The sequence below is a fragment of the Ascaphus truei genome, chromosome 5 (genome assembly GCF_040206685.1).
Source record: "Ascaphus truei isolate aAscTru1 chromosome 5, aAscTru1.hap1, whole genome shotgun sequence".
In the NCBI taxonomy this organism is placed as follows: Eukaryota; Metazoa; Chordata; class Amphibia; order Anura; family Ascaphidae; genus Ascaphus; species Ascaphus truei.
Window position 1 is genome coordinate 258,917,305 of NC_134487.1, and position 17,969 is coordinate 258,935,273.

Sequence of the window (17,969 nt, forward strand, 5' to 3'; positions counted from 1 at the left end):
ATAACCTCTGATACCACAACCCTCTCCCACCTCTCTCACAGCCCACTGCTCTCTCTCTACCATACCCCATCACTCCCCTCCCTTCTCTTACACCCCTACCCTCTACCACCCCCTACCTCCACCTCTCTGTCCCACACCCAACAGCCTCATCTCTCTCACACCCCACCACTCATTCTGTCCCACACCCCCACCTCTTTCTCTCTTTCCCACACCCCACCTATCTCTCTCCAACACCCACATCTCTCTCTCTCTCTCTCTCTCTCTCTCTCTCTCTCTCTCTCTCTCTCTCTCTCTCTCTCTCTCTCTCTCTCTCTCTCTCTCTCTCCATCACTCCCACCTCTCTCCTATACCCCCACCACTCTCTCTAACACAGCTCAACCACTCTCACTCTCTCTCTCACACCCTCTCCATGCTCTCTCATTCTCCCATACCCTCACCATTCTCTCGCCCACATCCCCAGCTCTACCCCCACACTTCCACCTCTCTCTACCCAACACAAAATAAACCCCCAATAAACACTAAACCCCCTCCCCAATACACATAATAGACAGCCTCTCCAATACACATAACCCTCTCCCCAATATATATAATAACCCCCATCACTATTACACATATAGCCCCCCTCCCCAATACATGTAATAACCCCAAACACACATGATAGCCTCCAATACACAATAGCCCCCAACACACATAACCCCTAAAAAACATAAACACACACACACACCCACCTCTCACCCTACACTTCCAACTCTCCCCCCACACTCAATAACCTAACCAATACAAATAGACCCCCAATACATCTAATAACCCCCTTTCCCAATACACATAGTAACCCCCCTTACCAATGCACATAATATCCCCATCCCCAAAACACACAGTACCCACATTACACATAACAGCCCCATTCCCTCTTCAATACACATAACCCCCCTCCCCAATACATATAATAACCCCCTTCCCAATACAGATAATGACCCCACCAAACACATATAACCCCCCCAATACAAAACACACACACTACCTACCTCTTGTGGAGAGGCCACTAGTTCCATGCGCGAAAGTTGTCCCTGGGCGGGCCCAACATCCGGTGCGTGCACGGGAATGGGGCATAAACTGGGCCTCAGCAGGGAGCTGTGACTTGGCAGCCGGAAATGGATGTTGGACCCGACCTCTGGCCTGGCCCAACTTCCAACACAGCTGCCAGACCCAGGACGGTTGTCCCGACTCTCACCCGCTATCGGCAGCCCTGATAGCAATCACCACAAGCATCACCACAATGCATTGCCATCTTTTGCCAATATTAGAGTGTGATCATCATAACCAGATAACTGTCTATAGTATGTATGATGCCAGTCTCCCAATCTGAGCTCTCTCTCAAAAGCACAAGCATCTGGTGTGTACACGCTCATCTTTATGTGAATTAAGCTACTTTAAAGACATTTTTAAAATAGAGAAATTTGACAAAATTGTAATGGTTATTGGATAAGCCTTTTGACTTAATGTCTGAATAATCACTTCAGACTCTGACTCACCACTAAAACTAAAACAGGTCAAATGTTGCCTATTTTGCAACCTCCTGCAAATATGAAGCACATCTCTACCTAGCATAACATGTGAAAACAAGATGTTCAACTCAACATAATCTGGTAAAACATTTTAGTTTGACTCATACTTTGAATAATAATACATTTCAAAATATAAATAAAATGAAAAAAATGATTTATCTTTAGGTTTATGATACATAAACAGTTAATCACAAAATAGATTACGTAAAGAATGTACAAACTCTCTCAAGTAATATAAATACATTTCTTTATACCCATGTGGCTTCCAATGTGTTTATTAAATATATCTGTGATAAATGTATGTATTTGCCATGAATGCAATTTTTTGAATATGCTTATGTTCTACAAATATAAAGGAGGCATTTATGAAAACTTTGTTACTACTAAACTTGTACTATAGCAATGGCAAAATAAGGCACCAGACTTACTAAAAGAAATATCCCACTGAAAGAAACTTATTGAAATGTCTTTTTTTCACACAAAATATGCCTAAACAAATATAACAAGCTTTCTTTCGGGGAGTTCAATCTTTGAACTTTCTAATTTTGTTGCACATACTACTAGGGAGAAGAGGGTATAAGAAAACAAAGAAGAGTGGTTGAATCTGAATTATGAATTTTCCAGCTAGAAAACGAGAGATCGGCTCTCACTGATTAAACAGCCTGCTGCAGCAAGGCAGACTGAAACCCTGGCATGACAAATACAGCCTTCCAATCATTACACGTGTAAGTCCAGTACAGAAGCTGAGAAAATGATTTGGTAGCTGTTTATTCTATTAGAAATGCTAGCTTTTCCTACCTGTCGAAGAATGTGTAGGTGTCAGGAAGCAGGGCTCACGCAACACCTCCTTACCTGCCTCGGAGGTCGTTGCTGCCACCCCTCGCTCCCCGCTGACGTATCCTCGGCGTGGGACTCGGCGATCTCGCCTGACGCCGGTTATTGCATCCGCCATCTTGTCAGGCGCCAGGAGGATCTTACAAAGCACGCGACTCAGGCAGTAATTTATTCACTCCTTCGGCCTTCTAGCCACGCCTCCGGACACGCCCCTCTGCTGCAGGTGCGTGGTATTATACTTTCCACCTCAGTCTTGGGATGGGTCTGGTCTGCGGGCAGCACTACCGTGACAATAGGGCGGTGCATATGTACAGTAGAAGGCCAAAAAGTTATTTCATCCTCCAATTGACAGAGAATGTACAGCAGCACACGGGACAAAAAAAAAAAAACCCTGTGCCGGGAACCATGGCTACCACATTGCCCATTCTCTGAGAATACTAAAGGAAGTAACACTATATGAACAGGGTATAGGAATTTAAGAAAAAGGAATGCAGCTGAATTGTAGATGCATGCTTCATCAGTGGCTGGATGGGAATTGCTTTGCACAGCACAGGCAGACATCACTATTTGACAAGAAGGCATATATAGGAGAGGGCAGCACAATGTGGCTATTAAGACCTTTAACCATGGGAGAGAAAGAGATGAGCCCATATTGCTGTCAGACAACACTGACACATTCTTTTAACAAGAGTACTAAGGGAGGACACATGGAACTGGCAGGAAAGCCCATAAGACAACAGAGGAACACTGATTGGCATTAGTGAATGCCTGGAGATATAGGAATAAAGGGATTATGGCCTGGATAGGCTTATAGAAAGTAGAGCTGGGTAGGCACATGAAGGAATGTGTTGGAGTACGCAAGTGGGAACATCTGAAAGTGTGGAAGCGAAACCCTTGGGCAGACATAGCAGGTAGTATGCTGTTACAAAGAAGCTTAAAGCAACACATTCAAATAAATGCGATGCACAAATCAGACTTAGAGAATGCAGAATACAGAAACACTCCACAGTTGAGCTGAGAATTAAGTACAGTATGAGTAGCCGTAAAGCATTGCAAAAATGAGACACAAGCTTCTGATTGTACCGAGTTGCATAGGAGACAGGGAAGTGTTTAATATTTAGACAGAGATCAGCTGTAATTGGTTAGTCAGACTAAGAACATGGCCCTGATTTGCTACTCCTATACATAACAAATACAAGTTATATGGCATTCCAAATATCGGTCTCTGAAGAAAAACACACCAGAATAAAAAAAGATAAAATGTAGTGTGCTGCTAACAATTCAATATCCATACACTAATTTATAATGCAAAAAACACAACTCACGGAAAAGATAAGCTCACTTAAAGTGCCAGTGTTTCGATTCACCAATAGACTTTGATCATGCATGTATGTACATGTAAAACATAAGTGTAGCCCTGGTAAGAAATAGGGCTATATGTCTATCCTCCTACTGGTATAAGTCCTGCTAAGGGCAGGCTGCCAGTAGTTAACATGGGTTTCCCCCACATCAAGCCCTGCTCTGAGTGATGGAAGTGGGTCACCTGACCCTGTGTGGAAGGCAGAGACACAGGGGAGGGGTCTACTGACATCATGAAGGGGAGGGCTGTGTCTATTTAGAGTTGCCTGTTCCTGGCAGTGACCAGTAGTTGAGTCCTGGGTTCAGTGCGGAGTAGTCATAGTGTGTGAGCTAGCTAGGTTCCGGAGGAGTAGGGCCTAGTTAGCTATAGGTGGACCAGTGCCTCTCACCCTGCCTAGGGGGTGAGGGAAGAGCTAGCCCCACGCTGAGCGCCCGCGGGTTGGGGTGGTGGCAGGGACACAGAGAGTACCCAGAGACCATCCTGAGTGTGTGCAGTCTGGAGGGAGAGAAGACCCTGTACCTGATTTACAGCATGTTGCTGTTGTTGCTGCTACTCTGCTACTCTGCTGTGTGCTGTGAATAAAGAGAGCTGCTGCTACTTTTATAAAGACTGACTGAGACTGGAATCTCTCATCCCTGTGTGGGAAGTTCTCTGTAACGGTTCCATCCCATATCCCTGGGGCTTCACAGAGATGGAGGCATTGCACCACTGAGAAAGGATGAAGGTATGAACCCCAGTAACCTGTTCCTGTCCTCCCCCACACCATCGCGGGAGACTCAGGCCCTCCTGTTGCCAGCAGGTATGCACCCCACCCAGACACGTAGCCAGACCTTAGTACACCCTAGGGGGTCCGATCTGTGACCGGGGGGGGGGGGGTCTGAGGGCTACAGTTGGAGGCGCTACTGAGAGAAACAGGACAGGTTTTCAGCAAAGCAGAGCTGGAAGCGCTAAGTGCACCTTCCATGCAAGTACTGCAGAAAGTAGGGCGCAATTGCACATCAGGGGTAGACAGGGGAGCGTGGACTCTTGCACAGTACTCCTTGGGTGCCCTAAGAGGGTTTTGTAAATTGGGTGCATGGCTATTGCTGTTCTAGTCCCTTGAGGTAGATAGTGTGAGGCAACTGGGGGGGCTAGCCTGTTAACTAGTCCAGGGACCATGGCCCAGGGCCCGCACTATGAGTGGCCAACTTTAGGAGACACCCAGTACTGAGGAGATGCCCAGTACCCTAGCCAGCACCTAGAAAGCACATGACAGAGTACTTGTAGAAACCGTCAGCGAGTGCGGTGCACTAAGAAGGAGTTATGCCTAGCCTGGGGTATGCCATACATCATATTCGTGGGTAAAAGCATGCAGAGAGCAGTCAGAGAACAGTCAGAGAACAGTCAGTGTTTAGGAACGTGTTGCACAGTAGACACTGAGAGTAGCGCTATTGTGGGCACAGTGGGCTCACTAAAGATGGCGGCCGCAGATACATGTGCTCTGCGGGGCATGGAGGAGTTAAAAATGGTGACAGCAGCGTCATTCACGACCGAGCAGTTAGCAGCCGATCCAAAATGGCGACTCCCGCCAAGCCTAGATCGCGCACGTGCCGCGTGCAAGCAGGCTGCAAGAGAAATGTGGCGAGAGATGTGCAGGGGTTTGGCGCCAAAACCAGATCCCCAGCCAACAGAGCGGAGTGGCGCGAAAGCCGAAAGCCCACCCACCTGTGTAGTGACTGGCCGATAGAAGAAGCCACGTCACGCAGAGCGAGAGTGCCCCTCCTCTTGTTTCCACCAGAGGGAGGGGGCACGGCAAGAGCCAATCAGAGTTGTCCTCTCCAGAGAAAGGAGGGACAGGAAGTGAGAGCGAGGAACTTCATTTCTGCATGACTATTGAAGAGAAAGGAGCTGCAGAACTGAACTATTCAACCCCCGCGCAAAAGATGGCTGATTTGAACATGACCCCCTTTCAGTTTCCAGGAGGCTTCCTGGTTGTGGAGGTTGACGGCCGAGAGTATCTCCGGTGCCTGTGCATACACTGCAGGACACCCGGACCGGCCCTGAGCACGACAGCACGATGTCCTCAAAGTGGCACGTTCTACTTGTGGCCTGTCGAGCCATGGCCTATGTTAAAGACACCGCAAAGTGACTTTCCGGGAACCCTAACAGAGGTGGCGGAGACGGAGGGGAAGGCTGTCCTGGTTCCCTGTATCACCGCTGGGGTGGGAACCGAGGCCCAGCCAATCAGAGATATCCCGGCGGCGGAGAGCGCGACCGCTGTTGAGGTACCGGAGCGGGCCCGTTTCGTACCACTACCCATTGGAGGTGCGGAAAGAGATCCAGGTGACTCCCAAGCAGAGGAACCGTTAAAGGCGTCTTCGGAGGAAGGAGACGGCCTATCATCGGTGGCGATGCACCTACCGGCGAACCACCCCAGCTGTAACAAAGCTGGCGGTCCACTTAAAGGAGAGAGGAAGCAGACGAGTCCGGACACCCCAGCGAGCGCTGGTGCGGCCTGAGCCGCGTGGAAGTCCCCGACGGTGGCAACTCCCAGTGCGGTGGAGATGGGATCCGAGACGGCTCCGGAGGAACCAACGATCACCAGCCGGCAGCGGAGCGGTAAGGAGTCACCTCTACCCCCTTACTCCTGCCAAGCGAAGACGGCACCTGCAGAGGGCGAGAGAGAAAGGCTTGGGGCCTACCTGCCCGTCCGCAAGTCGGATGGTCCACCACCGCCCCTTCTGGTCCACCACCGCTCCTTCTGGTCCTCGACGCACTTCTGGTGCGAGACCATGGAGCGGATGGAGATTCCGCGGCCACCAGCGATGACATCACTTCCGGGCCCGACTGGCGCAGAGGCCCGGAAGTTTTGTTTTCAAAGAGAGGAGCAGCCATGGCAGCCGCGCTTGTGACACTAAAGGCCCAAGGCGTTACCAGAGGAGCATGAAGCGTGCCAGACAGGGCAAGTCGTTAGATGCCCACTGGTCGTGGCATTGCCCGACTCATAGACACTGTACCGGACATTGCCGATGCCCCAGTCACTGCCCCTAGCGCCTTTGCCCCGGCCACTGCCCCTGCCCCGTCCTGTGTCAGGTCACCAGGTCTTAGTGGGGACAAGCTGAGCAAGAACCCCAAATATTCTATGGATTGGAGGGATTGGGAACGCAGTGATGAAGGGTCTGATGGGGAGATACCGTATGCTAATGTTGTTCGTGTGTCTCTTCATTTTCTCCTGTACCTAGAGGTAGGGCCCGAGGGTCCCAGACAACTGCAGAAGTGGGTTCTGGAAGTACGGTAGTGCATAGGATGAACCCCACAATTTACACCGATGTGACACGAGGTAGACGCAAAGGCTCGCACTCTACTGAGGTGGCGACGTCATGTGTGTCCTCACAAGCAGAGTCAGATACCGATATGAGGGTAGTATCAGGATATGAGCATCAAGACAAGGGGTGGGCACCGCTGTTTACAGGGTATCATAAAGGTATGGACCGTACCCGGTTCTTACTCATTAAAAACCATATAGTTGACCATTGGTGGGCTGTAGGCACCTTTTCTCCCCAGGAGGTTGCTGATGAGCTAGAAAAGAGGTATATGGAAATTGAGCAGAAGATAATCATTCCCAAGGGTCCCGCCATTTTGTATGATGATGTTGCCCCAGTGGAGCCTCAGTTTTGGGTACTGCAAAGCAGGGCAGGTAACCGAAAGCTGACCAAGCTCAGTAGAGCAGACCGGGCCATAGTGGCCAGGTACAGGCAGTCCCATGGCTATGAGTTCCCCTATGTACCTGAGCCCATTATGCTAGAAATCGAGGAGCAGAGAGATACCTGGCTCTGGGAGGTTGTTATGGAATACCTTCGGACTAAGTTCGGTAGGGCGGCCTCTCATAACGAAGACAAAGTATGTGATGTCATACGGGCATGGAGAGTTGGGAGGAGTATTTGCATGCATAGCGTGGTGTATAGGCCGGAGTATGGGTCAGTACATCCCTATTATGTAAAAGTTACAGATCACAATGGCGGGAAGTTAGAAAGCCTGACCCGCGCCATTACTACTAGTTCGGTTCTCCATGTTGGGAGGTACCGTATCTTTAATTCATCATCCGGGTGGGACGGTCTGATGTTATGGGCACTAATAATTGTGTTTGTATTTCCAGATTGTTCACCTGCAGGATGGTGCTGCCAAAATTAGGTCCAAGTGGGACCATTGGATTCTACCTGAAGGAGAGTGTAGCCCTGGTAAGAAATAGGGCTATATGTCTATCCTCCTACTGGTATAAGTCTTTCTAAGGGCAGGCTGCCAGTAGTTAACATGGGTTTCCCCCACATCAAGCCCTGCTCTGAGTGATGGAAGTGGGTCACCTGACCCTGTGTGGAAGGCAGAGACACGGGGGAGGGGTCTACTGACATCATGAAGGGGAGGGCTGTGTCTATTTAGGGTTGCCTGTTCCTGTCAGTGACAAGTAGTTGAGTCTTGGGTTCAGTGCGGAGTAGTCATAATGTGTGAGCTAGCTAGGTTCCTGAAGAGTAGGGCCTAGTTAGCTATAGGTGGACTAGTGCCTCTCACCCTGCCTAGGGGGTGAGGGAAGAGCTAGCCCCACCTGAGTGCCCACGGCTTGTGGTGGTGGCAGGGACACAGAGAGTACCCAGAGACCATCCTGAGGGTGTGCAATCTGGAGGGAGAGAAGACCCTGTACCTGATTTACAGCATGTTGCTGTTTTTGCTGCTACTCTTCTGTGTTCTGTGAATAAAGAGAGCTGCTGCTACTTTTATAAAGACTGACTGAGACTGGAATCTCTCATCCCTGTGTGGGAAGTTCTCTGTAAGGGTTCCACCCCATATCCCTAGGGCTTCACAGAGATGGAGGCGTGGCACCACTGAGAAAGGATGAAGGTCTGAGCCCCAGTAACCTGTTCCTGTCCTCCCCCACACCATCGCGGGAGACTCAGGCCCTCCTGTTGCCAGCAGGTATGCACCACACCCAGACACGTAGCCAGACCTTAGTACACCCTAGGGGGTCCAATCTGCGACCGGGGGTGGGGGGGGGGTCTGAGGGCTACATAAGCTACAAACCAAAACAGCAGCACTTCAAGTAAATAGTAAATAATGTCTAAAACAAAAAAATTTAGATTTTTCAATATACCATACCATACCCTTTGAACATTTCAGTCCCAGCGAAGACAAAAATCATGTTACTTTACTGTATATACTTCATAAAATATTCAAACAAAGACTACTTGCTGATTCACAAGGCCAGAAAAACATTCTTTTTAATATATGGAATTTTTCAGAACAATTCATTACCGTTTCGTTAACTTTGGCATCATTTTATTTTTGTGGGCATTATTCATTCATGTGCAATAGTGCATGGGTGTACTGTATGGCATATCCTAACATTGTCACAGATCCTAATGTGCGTGAATGTTAAACACATCTTTAGTTATACAGTAGTTACAAATTATTACTACTTCTGGTTTTATGGCCACAGGCATCATAAAGAAAATGATTTTCATTTTTTTTTTTCATGGAGAGCAAAATTAGAGCTACTGTATGTAGTTTGTTACATCCACGGGACATATTTATCCTTTTTGTCGCTATAATGCCAAATTGGAAGTGTTAGAATTGAACGCAGAGAAGGATAAGATAATTAGTGGTAAAAGTATGCCAAGAAAACAGGAAGACTTATTTCAGTAACCTGATTTCTATGTTTATAGCAATTTAGTAGATACATAAGGATGGTCATATCACCAACAGAAAAAAAGAACTGATATGCACATACAGTAGTGCTGTGTGTTGTCAGCAGACAATACCGTACAATTTACATGCAATAAATAATTTTTTCACAGTTACAAGGCAAGGTTGTTCTTATTGTATATTTTCGGCAAACATATACATTTTAAATTTAGCATATAATAGAACAGATAAGGTTTTCGCTTCACTGGTGAAAAACAGCTTATTTGTCAGAATTGAATTACATTTGTCAGATTGCACCATGACAAAACATATTGTACAATCTTGAATCCCACCAAACTTATGTAATATGTTTATTATTTGAAATGTTAACCTCTATTTCCCAAAGAAAATAACACAAACTATTATTAAAGTAAACACTGAAATGTACCTAAGTGTATAAAGCACTCTTCCATCATTCCAAATCCTCAGCATCCGGTTGGGTGTTGTTATCCAATGTGCATCAGCTTTCTTGGAGTTACGAAAAAACGTGTCTGGTATCCAAATCTTACCAACCATATTGCTGTTCAATCTGAGCACTTTCATGGTGCTGTTGAATTTCAGACGTCTGTCATACCAGGTTTGGGCAAAAAATATGTCAATTGTATATTCCTGTAAAATTGAATACAAAACATTTAAGAACAATCAAAACTGGAATAAATAAAAATGTGTAGTGTTATTTCTACATAAATGATCTCAAAGGTAATTGTACAAAATCTATTGGAAAAAGAAGTGTGAATGATTTTGTATAAATCAATAGTTCCCATTTTTTTGTTTTAAATAAATACTCTAACATTTCTAAGGGTTAATCACACCTATTTAACCCAGTCACTAATTTATGAATATGTGGTTTAAAAAAATAAAACTCCTGGAAGGTTACATATCAAAAAGGGTTATTCAATATACTGTGGTAATGTAGACATGGTAACACTTTCACAGAAACTCCCAAGGAAGTCAATGTTAGTGAAAAACCCTGGCTGTAAAACTGAGGCCGAAAAATAACATAAGATTTAGGAAAAAAAGAAACAATCAATTGCTTCCGGGTTTTCACTTGTCTTCTCTCAACTTTAGCTTCCTTTCGGTTACATGTGATATGTTTCTTTTTGTCTATCTACATCATCTGTACTTTGTACCTTGTCATTAATCAAGTGTTTTGCAGACTTCATTTTCTGTATTGTACTAATAATGAGATATATCCGTTATAATGCAGAATTGTATTTTGAAAATATTTTCACCGTTTCCTTAGGATTGGCAGTAAAAACACAGAATATCACAATGTATCCCACCATAATTTAGCTGGAGGATCAATAAAGACTGCTACATCTGTATTGTCCCGTAGCCCACCCTGTCTTATCAGTGAGCCAATAAAGATAAGGGGAGGTGAGAGAGGGGTCTCTGGATGAGCAATCTTTTAAAAACCCAGGCATGGAGTTAGTAAACTCTGATCTGCAAAAAATGCCATATTTTAGGCAAAAAAAGTCTTATTTAAATAGTGCAAGTCATCACCTTAAAAAGCACCGCTAAAAAGAATTAATTTACTTTACCACTGCCAATAAAAAATATCTGGATCGTCATCAAAATGACGATATTTATTGGAGTGGGGCTAATACTAAACAAAGCCGCATTTTCTTTATCACCTAATATTTTTTTTTTTAAAAGTATAATTATCAGATGTTTGTAAAATCATCAATTACCCAGATGTAACCGCATAGACATGCAACTGCAATTAGTACACATGGTCCAAGAAGAGATTACCCCTTTATTAGGCAGCAGGACAGAACTCGGATTTAAAATGTTGTGCTACTGTATGTATATGTGCTCAGTGAACTAGAATGACAATGTATTCAAACAATAATGTATCAATCAAAATGACCAACAATTAAAAAAATATATACTCACCATATTGATAGCATTCACTGGCCCAATACTGTTTACATACATGTCAGTGTGAATTACTGTTGGCTTAACTGTTATTAGAAAAGAAAAAGAAATAATCACTGCATGAGTCGAGTCATGTTTGAACGTCCCCATTCTAGCTGTTTCACTAATTAATGAGTTTGTTATTTAAACCAAATAAAATATCACACATCAATTAAATGTCTTCTCCATTAGTATGGTAAGATGTAGATGATGTCTAGCTATGTAGTTCGAATTAGCATTAACGACAGCAATTTTTTGGGAGAAAATTGTCTACTGAGCTCTACTCACATAAAGATACGGACTACAGATTCATATTTTTCAAGGCAAGCTCCCATTAGTTCAGTGCAGTGTTTATTCTGCCCTCTATTATTTGAGTCAATTGCAAGAAACTGTTTGACAAATATAGCACAGGTTTTTTTAGGCCATATTCATTAAGGTTTGTTTGTCTATTTAAAGTGCTGTTAATTAAGTAATAATCCCCGAAGAACAGGGCATTACTGGCCAATATTCCCTGTTCTGAGGGCATCATTACTATTATAGGCTAAATGTAGGCTTTTTTCAAAATAGTAGACACTTTTGTATAGTTGTATACATTTTTATTAAAATAAAATGGTAAATACATTAAAGCACCTCTATATACACTTACGCTGCAGCTATCTATATCCACACACTGCCGCCCCCTCTGTGTACACACATTTTCCCAGATTTCAAACGCATTGAGTGCTTTAAGGGCACACTCTCGCCACTCTCAATCACCCGAAATCCTCAGGAACGGAGGCTATACATCAAAGGACTTTCCGTTCCGGAGGATTTCGGGTGATCGAGAGTGGTGAGAGTGTGCCCTTAAAGCACTCAATGCGTTTGACATCTGGGAGAATGCAAGTGTATCCTTTCTCCATTTCATTTGTTTTGCATGTGCAATAAACTGTGTCACGCTATGTCCTCTTTATGTATTTCTTAAGAGAGAGAGAGAGTTAAAGCGTGACCAACTATTCTCCTGTTGCCATCTATGTGAGTGATTTGTTCACTATATCACATGAGCACATTTTCCACTGGGTAATACTGGTTTGGTATTTGTGTGGTTAGCACTCTATTGCACTTTATTTTTTCACTATTAGACAACAAATAAATGTCTGCATATGTATGATCTTGCCTGCAGTGCATGCATGATCAAAGTCAACAAAGATAGGAAACTTGAACACCTTGAAACTTCCACTATGCTACACCACATGCAGAGTCAGTCCAAAATGTACCAGGAAGGGGCAGAAGTGGGATATCAACTTAATTTTCACCATCATCAGAATCCTCTACTAGAGCCTGTCCAACTACTTCTTTAGATGATGCAGTACTTTTTAAACCATGTATAGGGACAGCCTTTATCCCCATACATATCGGGTTTAAAAAAGGACTATCTAGAATCCTCATTTCAGAGTTGCCATGTGCCAAGAACCCTATCCTCAGATGGTGACACCAAAAAATAAAAAAAAACACAGTGGAGGATTATATTTTTACTCGTAATGAGTTTATCATTTTAGGCGATGATGATCATGATATGGAAGATCAATAAGATAACCATGATGATATGTAAAAGAGGTTGGCCCTCCTTGATGTTGACTGACACCATTGGAGTTAAAAAAAAAAAAAAAAACTTCTTTGCAAATCTTTTTGAATAAATCTAGATTTTTTTCAGTTATATTATAGTTTACTGTTTTTTTATACTGATTTATTTCATTTTGAGCACAGTTTGAGCCACTTTTCAAGCTACAATATTATGATCTACATACAATAATTTTTATGATGACTGTGGTTTATTTTGCCCTATAAGCATAATACAGTAGCAAAAAAAGCTGTATTTCCATTTGAATCATATTTCAAGCTTACTCAGACATAGGCTGTGGTAGGATTCAGCCAGTTCACACCGGTTCGTGCGACCCTGTTACTAAAATTTCACAAGTTCGGCAAACCAGTGCTTAATTCTCTCATCTGTCCGGGCAGTAGCGGCATCTACCATCATCTCCTGGCATATTTTCCCTGCATATCTTCTGAATATGACCATGCAGCGTCAAATGTAAATGCGTTGGGATGCCAATGGGAATGCCACATGGCGTAACCGCATCACGTGATGCCCCGTTGCTATGGCAATGAGATGCTATGTGACATCATGACATTATGCGGCATCGTGTTGTCATGGCAACGTGGCGCCATGTGATGCCGCGCAACTATATTGGGAAGATTTGCAGGGGGAACATGCGATGCCGAAGCATGCTGGGAGATGCCGCCCGCCGCCCGGACAGGTGAGGGGGAGATCTGGGGGAGTTGTGATGGGGACGGTGGAGATGTGAAGGGGAGATCTGGGGGCGATGTGAGATCTGGGGGAGATGTGAGAGAGATATCTGGGGGAGATCTGGGGAGGCTGAGGGGGATTGGGGGAGATGTGAGGGGGATATCTGGGGGAGATCTGGGGAGGTTGTGATGGGGACTGGGGGAGATGTGAGGTGGAGATATGGGGGAGATCTGAGGGAGATGTGAGATCTGGGGATGATGTGAGGGAGATATCTGGGGGAGATCTGAGGAGGCTGAGGGGGATTGGGGGAGATGTGAGGGGGATATCTGGGGGAGATGTGATGGGGGCAGGGGGAGATGTGAGGTGGAGATCTGGGGGACATCTGAGGGAGATGTGAGGGAGTGATCTGGGGGAGATCTGAGGATACTGAGGGGGATTGGGAAGATCTGATGATGATGATTGGGATTGGGGAGATCTGATGATGAGGGGACTGGAGAGATCTGATGATGATGAGGAGGAGGAGGGGGACTGGGGAGATCTGATGATGAGGGGGACTGGGGGAGATCTGATGATGACGGGGAGACGCTGAAGATGATGAGTGGAAGAAGCTGACGATGGTGTTTTTCACTATGTAAGGGCGGTAAGGTGAGAGAGAACTGGTTGTTAAAAAATTTTAATCCCACCACTGGACATAGGCCCTTATTCTGTAAAGTGTGATAAGTGCAGATGATGTGCTATTGCAGGGAAAGCTCTATTAAAGTAAATGGGGCTTTCATGCAGTACTATTAAGAAAGCTGCACCATTTTTCAAGATACACTTGTATGTTTCCTATATTTTAAATGATACTTAATGTAAGCATTCTTTCATACTTTATTATGCTATTTTACCATTTTCCTGCTTACAGATACAGCCAAGATTATTGGCTGATGTAGTATGGTGGTATATTCTGTGATATTCTGCGTTCTCACTGTCATTGAATCCTATGGAAAATCTGTGATATTCTGAATTATAACATAATATTATGTGCTATTAATTGGTCCAATAACCTTGGCTGCATTTGCATATTGAGTTTTTGACATAATTTTATAAAACTCCAAATCCAAATAAATAGCATTTTGAAAAACCAAATCAAAACATGAAAAATATATAGGGGCCTATTCTAAGAGGCTTCATAAAAAAAATCGCTTGGGCGGTTACGCTGCCAGTTTTTTGAGCGTTACTATCACGGTATTTAGAAAGCCGCGATTACCTTTGATAGCAAAATTCCCAAAAAAGGCGAATAGCCGGCGGCATGATAATCGCCTCTCTCAAAACGTTTTACCCGGCAATTTGTTCCAGCTGCAGAGAGAGCTACACAGAGAGAGTCATCTCTCCCTGCGCATTTCTCACCAGCAATCGCAAGATTTTAATATAAATTTTAATACTAGTGTAGATGAGCAGGGGGTCTCCAGAGCAGAACCGCATTGATTTCAGGTCCGGGACCCCTGCTTCCCAAGATACAGGCCCAGTTATGGGCTGCCGGTATCTCCTATGCATTTAAATGTCTTGTGTCACGTGACCATGGGAATAAAATGCATAGGAGATACCGGAACCCCATAATGGGGCCTGTATCTCAGGAAGCCGGGGGTCCCCGGACATGAAATCAACGCGGTACTGCTCTGGAAACCTCCTACATCTACACTAGTATTAAAATGTATATTAAACCAGCTTCATTACCTTAGCGGCTAGCCACTAAGGCAACAAAGGGGTTATACCTCAAGAGCCTGTTTCTTGGGGCAGAGGGGGTGGATGAATGGGGTAGTAGTCCCAGGGTAGATGCTTAGGCCTGTTTGGAATGTTGCCGGAGGAGTTAACCCTTTCACTACCATAGTGGTGGGAACTGATATGATAATGAAGGGGTTAACCAGTCCCGCTTCCCCCAGGAAGGCCTAAACACCCACCCTTGAGGCTACTAGCCCCTTCACCCATTCCCCTGTCTCCCAAGAAACAAAAATAAACACAACAACCCTACTACCCACCTCCTCTACCACCAACAACCCCCGTGGGCCTGAGGTACCATTCCTGTATTTAAAAAAATAAACATGGCATACATTTCAATAAATACACCGCCCCCCCCCCCACCAAACACATTGTAAGGATCTGTGCTGCGGGTACACTGCTTCCTGCGCCTCCTTACCTTTCCTCCATGCCGCCCAGGCCTCCCGGCGGCGTCCCTCATCCCTTGCGGCGCCCTCGGTGGCTACCCCCACACTTCTGTGTCGCGTGCATCACCCCTACGGGCGCGCGCGGACCCAGGCCTCCATTTCTTGGCGACGGGTGCCTGACTCCGCCTCCTATGACGCGGCTCGCGCCAAGCGCTTCCCTGCCCCTGCTCCATCAGGTCCGCCCCCCAGGCCCTTCTCCCCTATCAGACTCTTCCCCGGGCCGCTCCTCCGCTCCTCCCCTTGTTCTAATAGGCCCCAGCTTCTCAGACACTTCTTCCCTATCTGGTCCGCCCTCGGACCGCCCCTCCGTTAATCCCCTCACTGTGATAGGCCCCAGCCTCCCAGACACTTCTCTCCTATCAGGTCCTCCCTCGGGCCGCTCCTCCGTTCCTCCCCTTCCTCCCATAGGTCCCAGCTCCCTATTTAATCTCCCTTCACCATTACCTCTTTGCTCTGCATAGCTTCTGTACCTTGGTGCTATCTGCTGTTGCCTGGCCCCTTCTCTCTTTCAGTTGCTGTCCCTGCCCCTGGATACTTTGCTGACCTCCCTAGATTTGACCTTTGGCTTTGGATTTAGTTTACGCTGCTCTCTGGAACCCCTTGGACTTGGCTTTGGACTCTCTACCTTGCAGACCTCTACATCCCCAGGACACGGCTTACGGACAATCTACTATGCTGCTCTCTCCACTCCACGACCCAGGCTTACGGACACTCTACTACGCTGCTCTCTCCATCCCACGACACTTGGCTTACGGACTTTACCTTCCACCGCTGGAATTGGCAAGTACGGTACTTTTTTGTATTATTGCTACCCGGACCATCTACGCTACTTCCACACTCCGGCCGTGCCCCCATTTACTGTTAGGTGTGTGGTATTACTCCTTTCCACTTCAGTCTCGGGGTCTCATCTGGCTTGTCGGCAGGCCGAGCGTTACACACATACAGTACATTAATGGGCAAAATAAATATTATCCAGATATTTGCCCATTATAAAATCAAACATTAGCCAGACAGCATAAATAAAGTAAATACAACTTTCTACTTACCCCTGCCATTATGAAGGGTATCCTCGTCAGCATACTCCAGGTCCATGTCCTCAATTGCCAGCAAGAGTACATGAAAAAATACAATCTAATGGCCCCTATCCCCTTAATCACCTTAGCGATTAATAACCTCTATAGTAATTAAGGGGTTAACCCATCCTCCCTTCCTACCCACCCTGGAGGCCTAACCACCCACCCAAGGGCCACTATACCCACCCTCTACCCATTGATTGGCACAGTGGTATATCATACACATATAATATGGGCATGATAAGCCACTATAGCACTCAATGATCAACCTAATACAAATCATGAAGGCCAAAAATACACAATAATAAAATACACAAGCACCTTAACACCCCAACAATAAAATAACTAAATAGCCTTATAGTACACATCACTAACATTTATCTATCACCAAAACAGCTAAAAAATGTAAATTATGTTATTACAAAACATAACAATACAATTAAATAAACACTTATCCAAGCAAACTATTCAAGAAATAAAACCACTAGACAACCAATCAATTAAAAAAATAAAAGCACTAGCCAACAAAACAATTAATTAATTTAAAACGCTAACCAATCCTAAAATGTACTAAAAGCAAGCCATCCAAATTCCAAACAATTTAATAATAATAATTGTTTATTCTTGTATAGTGCTGCTAGTTTTACGTAGCGCTTTACAGATACATTTTGCCGACACAGTCCCTGCTCTGTAGAGCTTACAATCTATGTTTCTTTGGTGCCTGAGGCACAGGGAGATAAAGTGACTTGCCCAAGGTCACAAGGAGCTGACACCAGGAATTCAACCAAGTTCCCTTGCTTCAAACTCAGTGCCAGAGTCAGTGTCTTTACTCACTGAGCCACACCTTCTCAATTTAATCCAAATAATAAACAGAAATAGAAAAAATAACAATAAATTGAAAACAATTATTTGCCAAAAAATGCATTGCCTGTCACTGTATTTATCTGTAGGGCACACATTAATACATTATCAGTTAATGGGCAAGCAAAAACATAAAAAGGAATAAATACAATAAAAAAA

At 45.1% G+C, this 17,969-nt stretch overlaps 1 protein-coding gene across 4 annotated transcripts in view; it reads right to left on the reverse strand.

Moving 5' to 3' along the window:
- The window catches only part of GABRG2 (gamma-aminobutyric acid type A receptor subunit gamma2), a 297,737-nt gene that overhangs the window by 201,827 nt on the left and 77,941 nt on the right, over nucleotides 1–17,969 (reverse strand). For all 4 annotated transcript variants that reach the window (XM_075601921.1, XM_075601920.1, XM_075601923.1 and 1 more), the window contains exons 3-4: nucleotides 11,368–11,435; nucleotides 9,860–10,080 (exon numbers count right to left, since the gene is read on the reverse strand). In XM_075601921.1, the coding sequence (XP_075458036.1) occupies nucleotides 9,860–10,080; nucleotides 11,368–11,435 (289 nt within the window). The remainder of the gene's footprint in view (nucleotides 1–9,859; nucleotides 10,081–11,367; nucleotides 11,436–17,969) is intronic.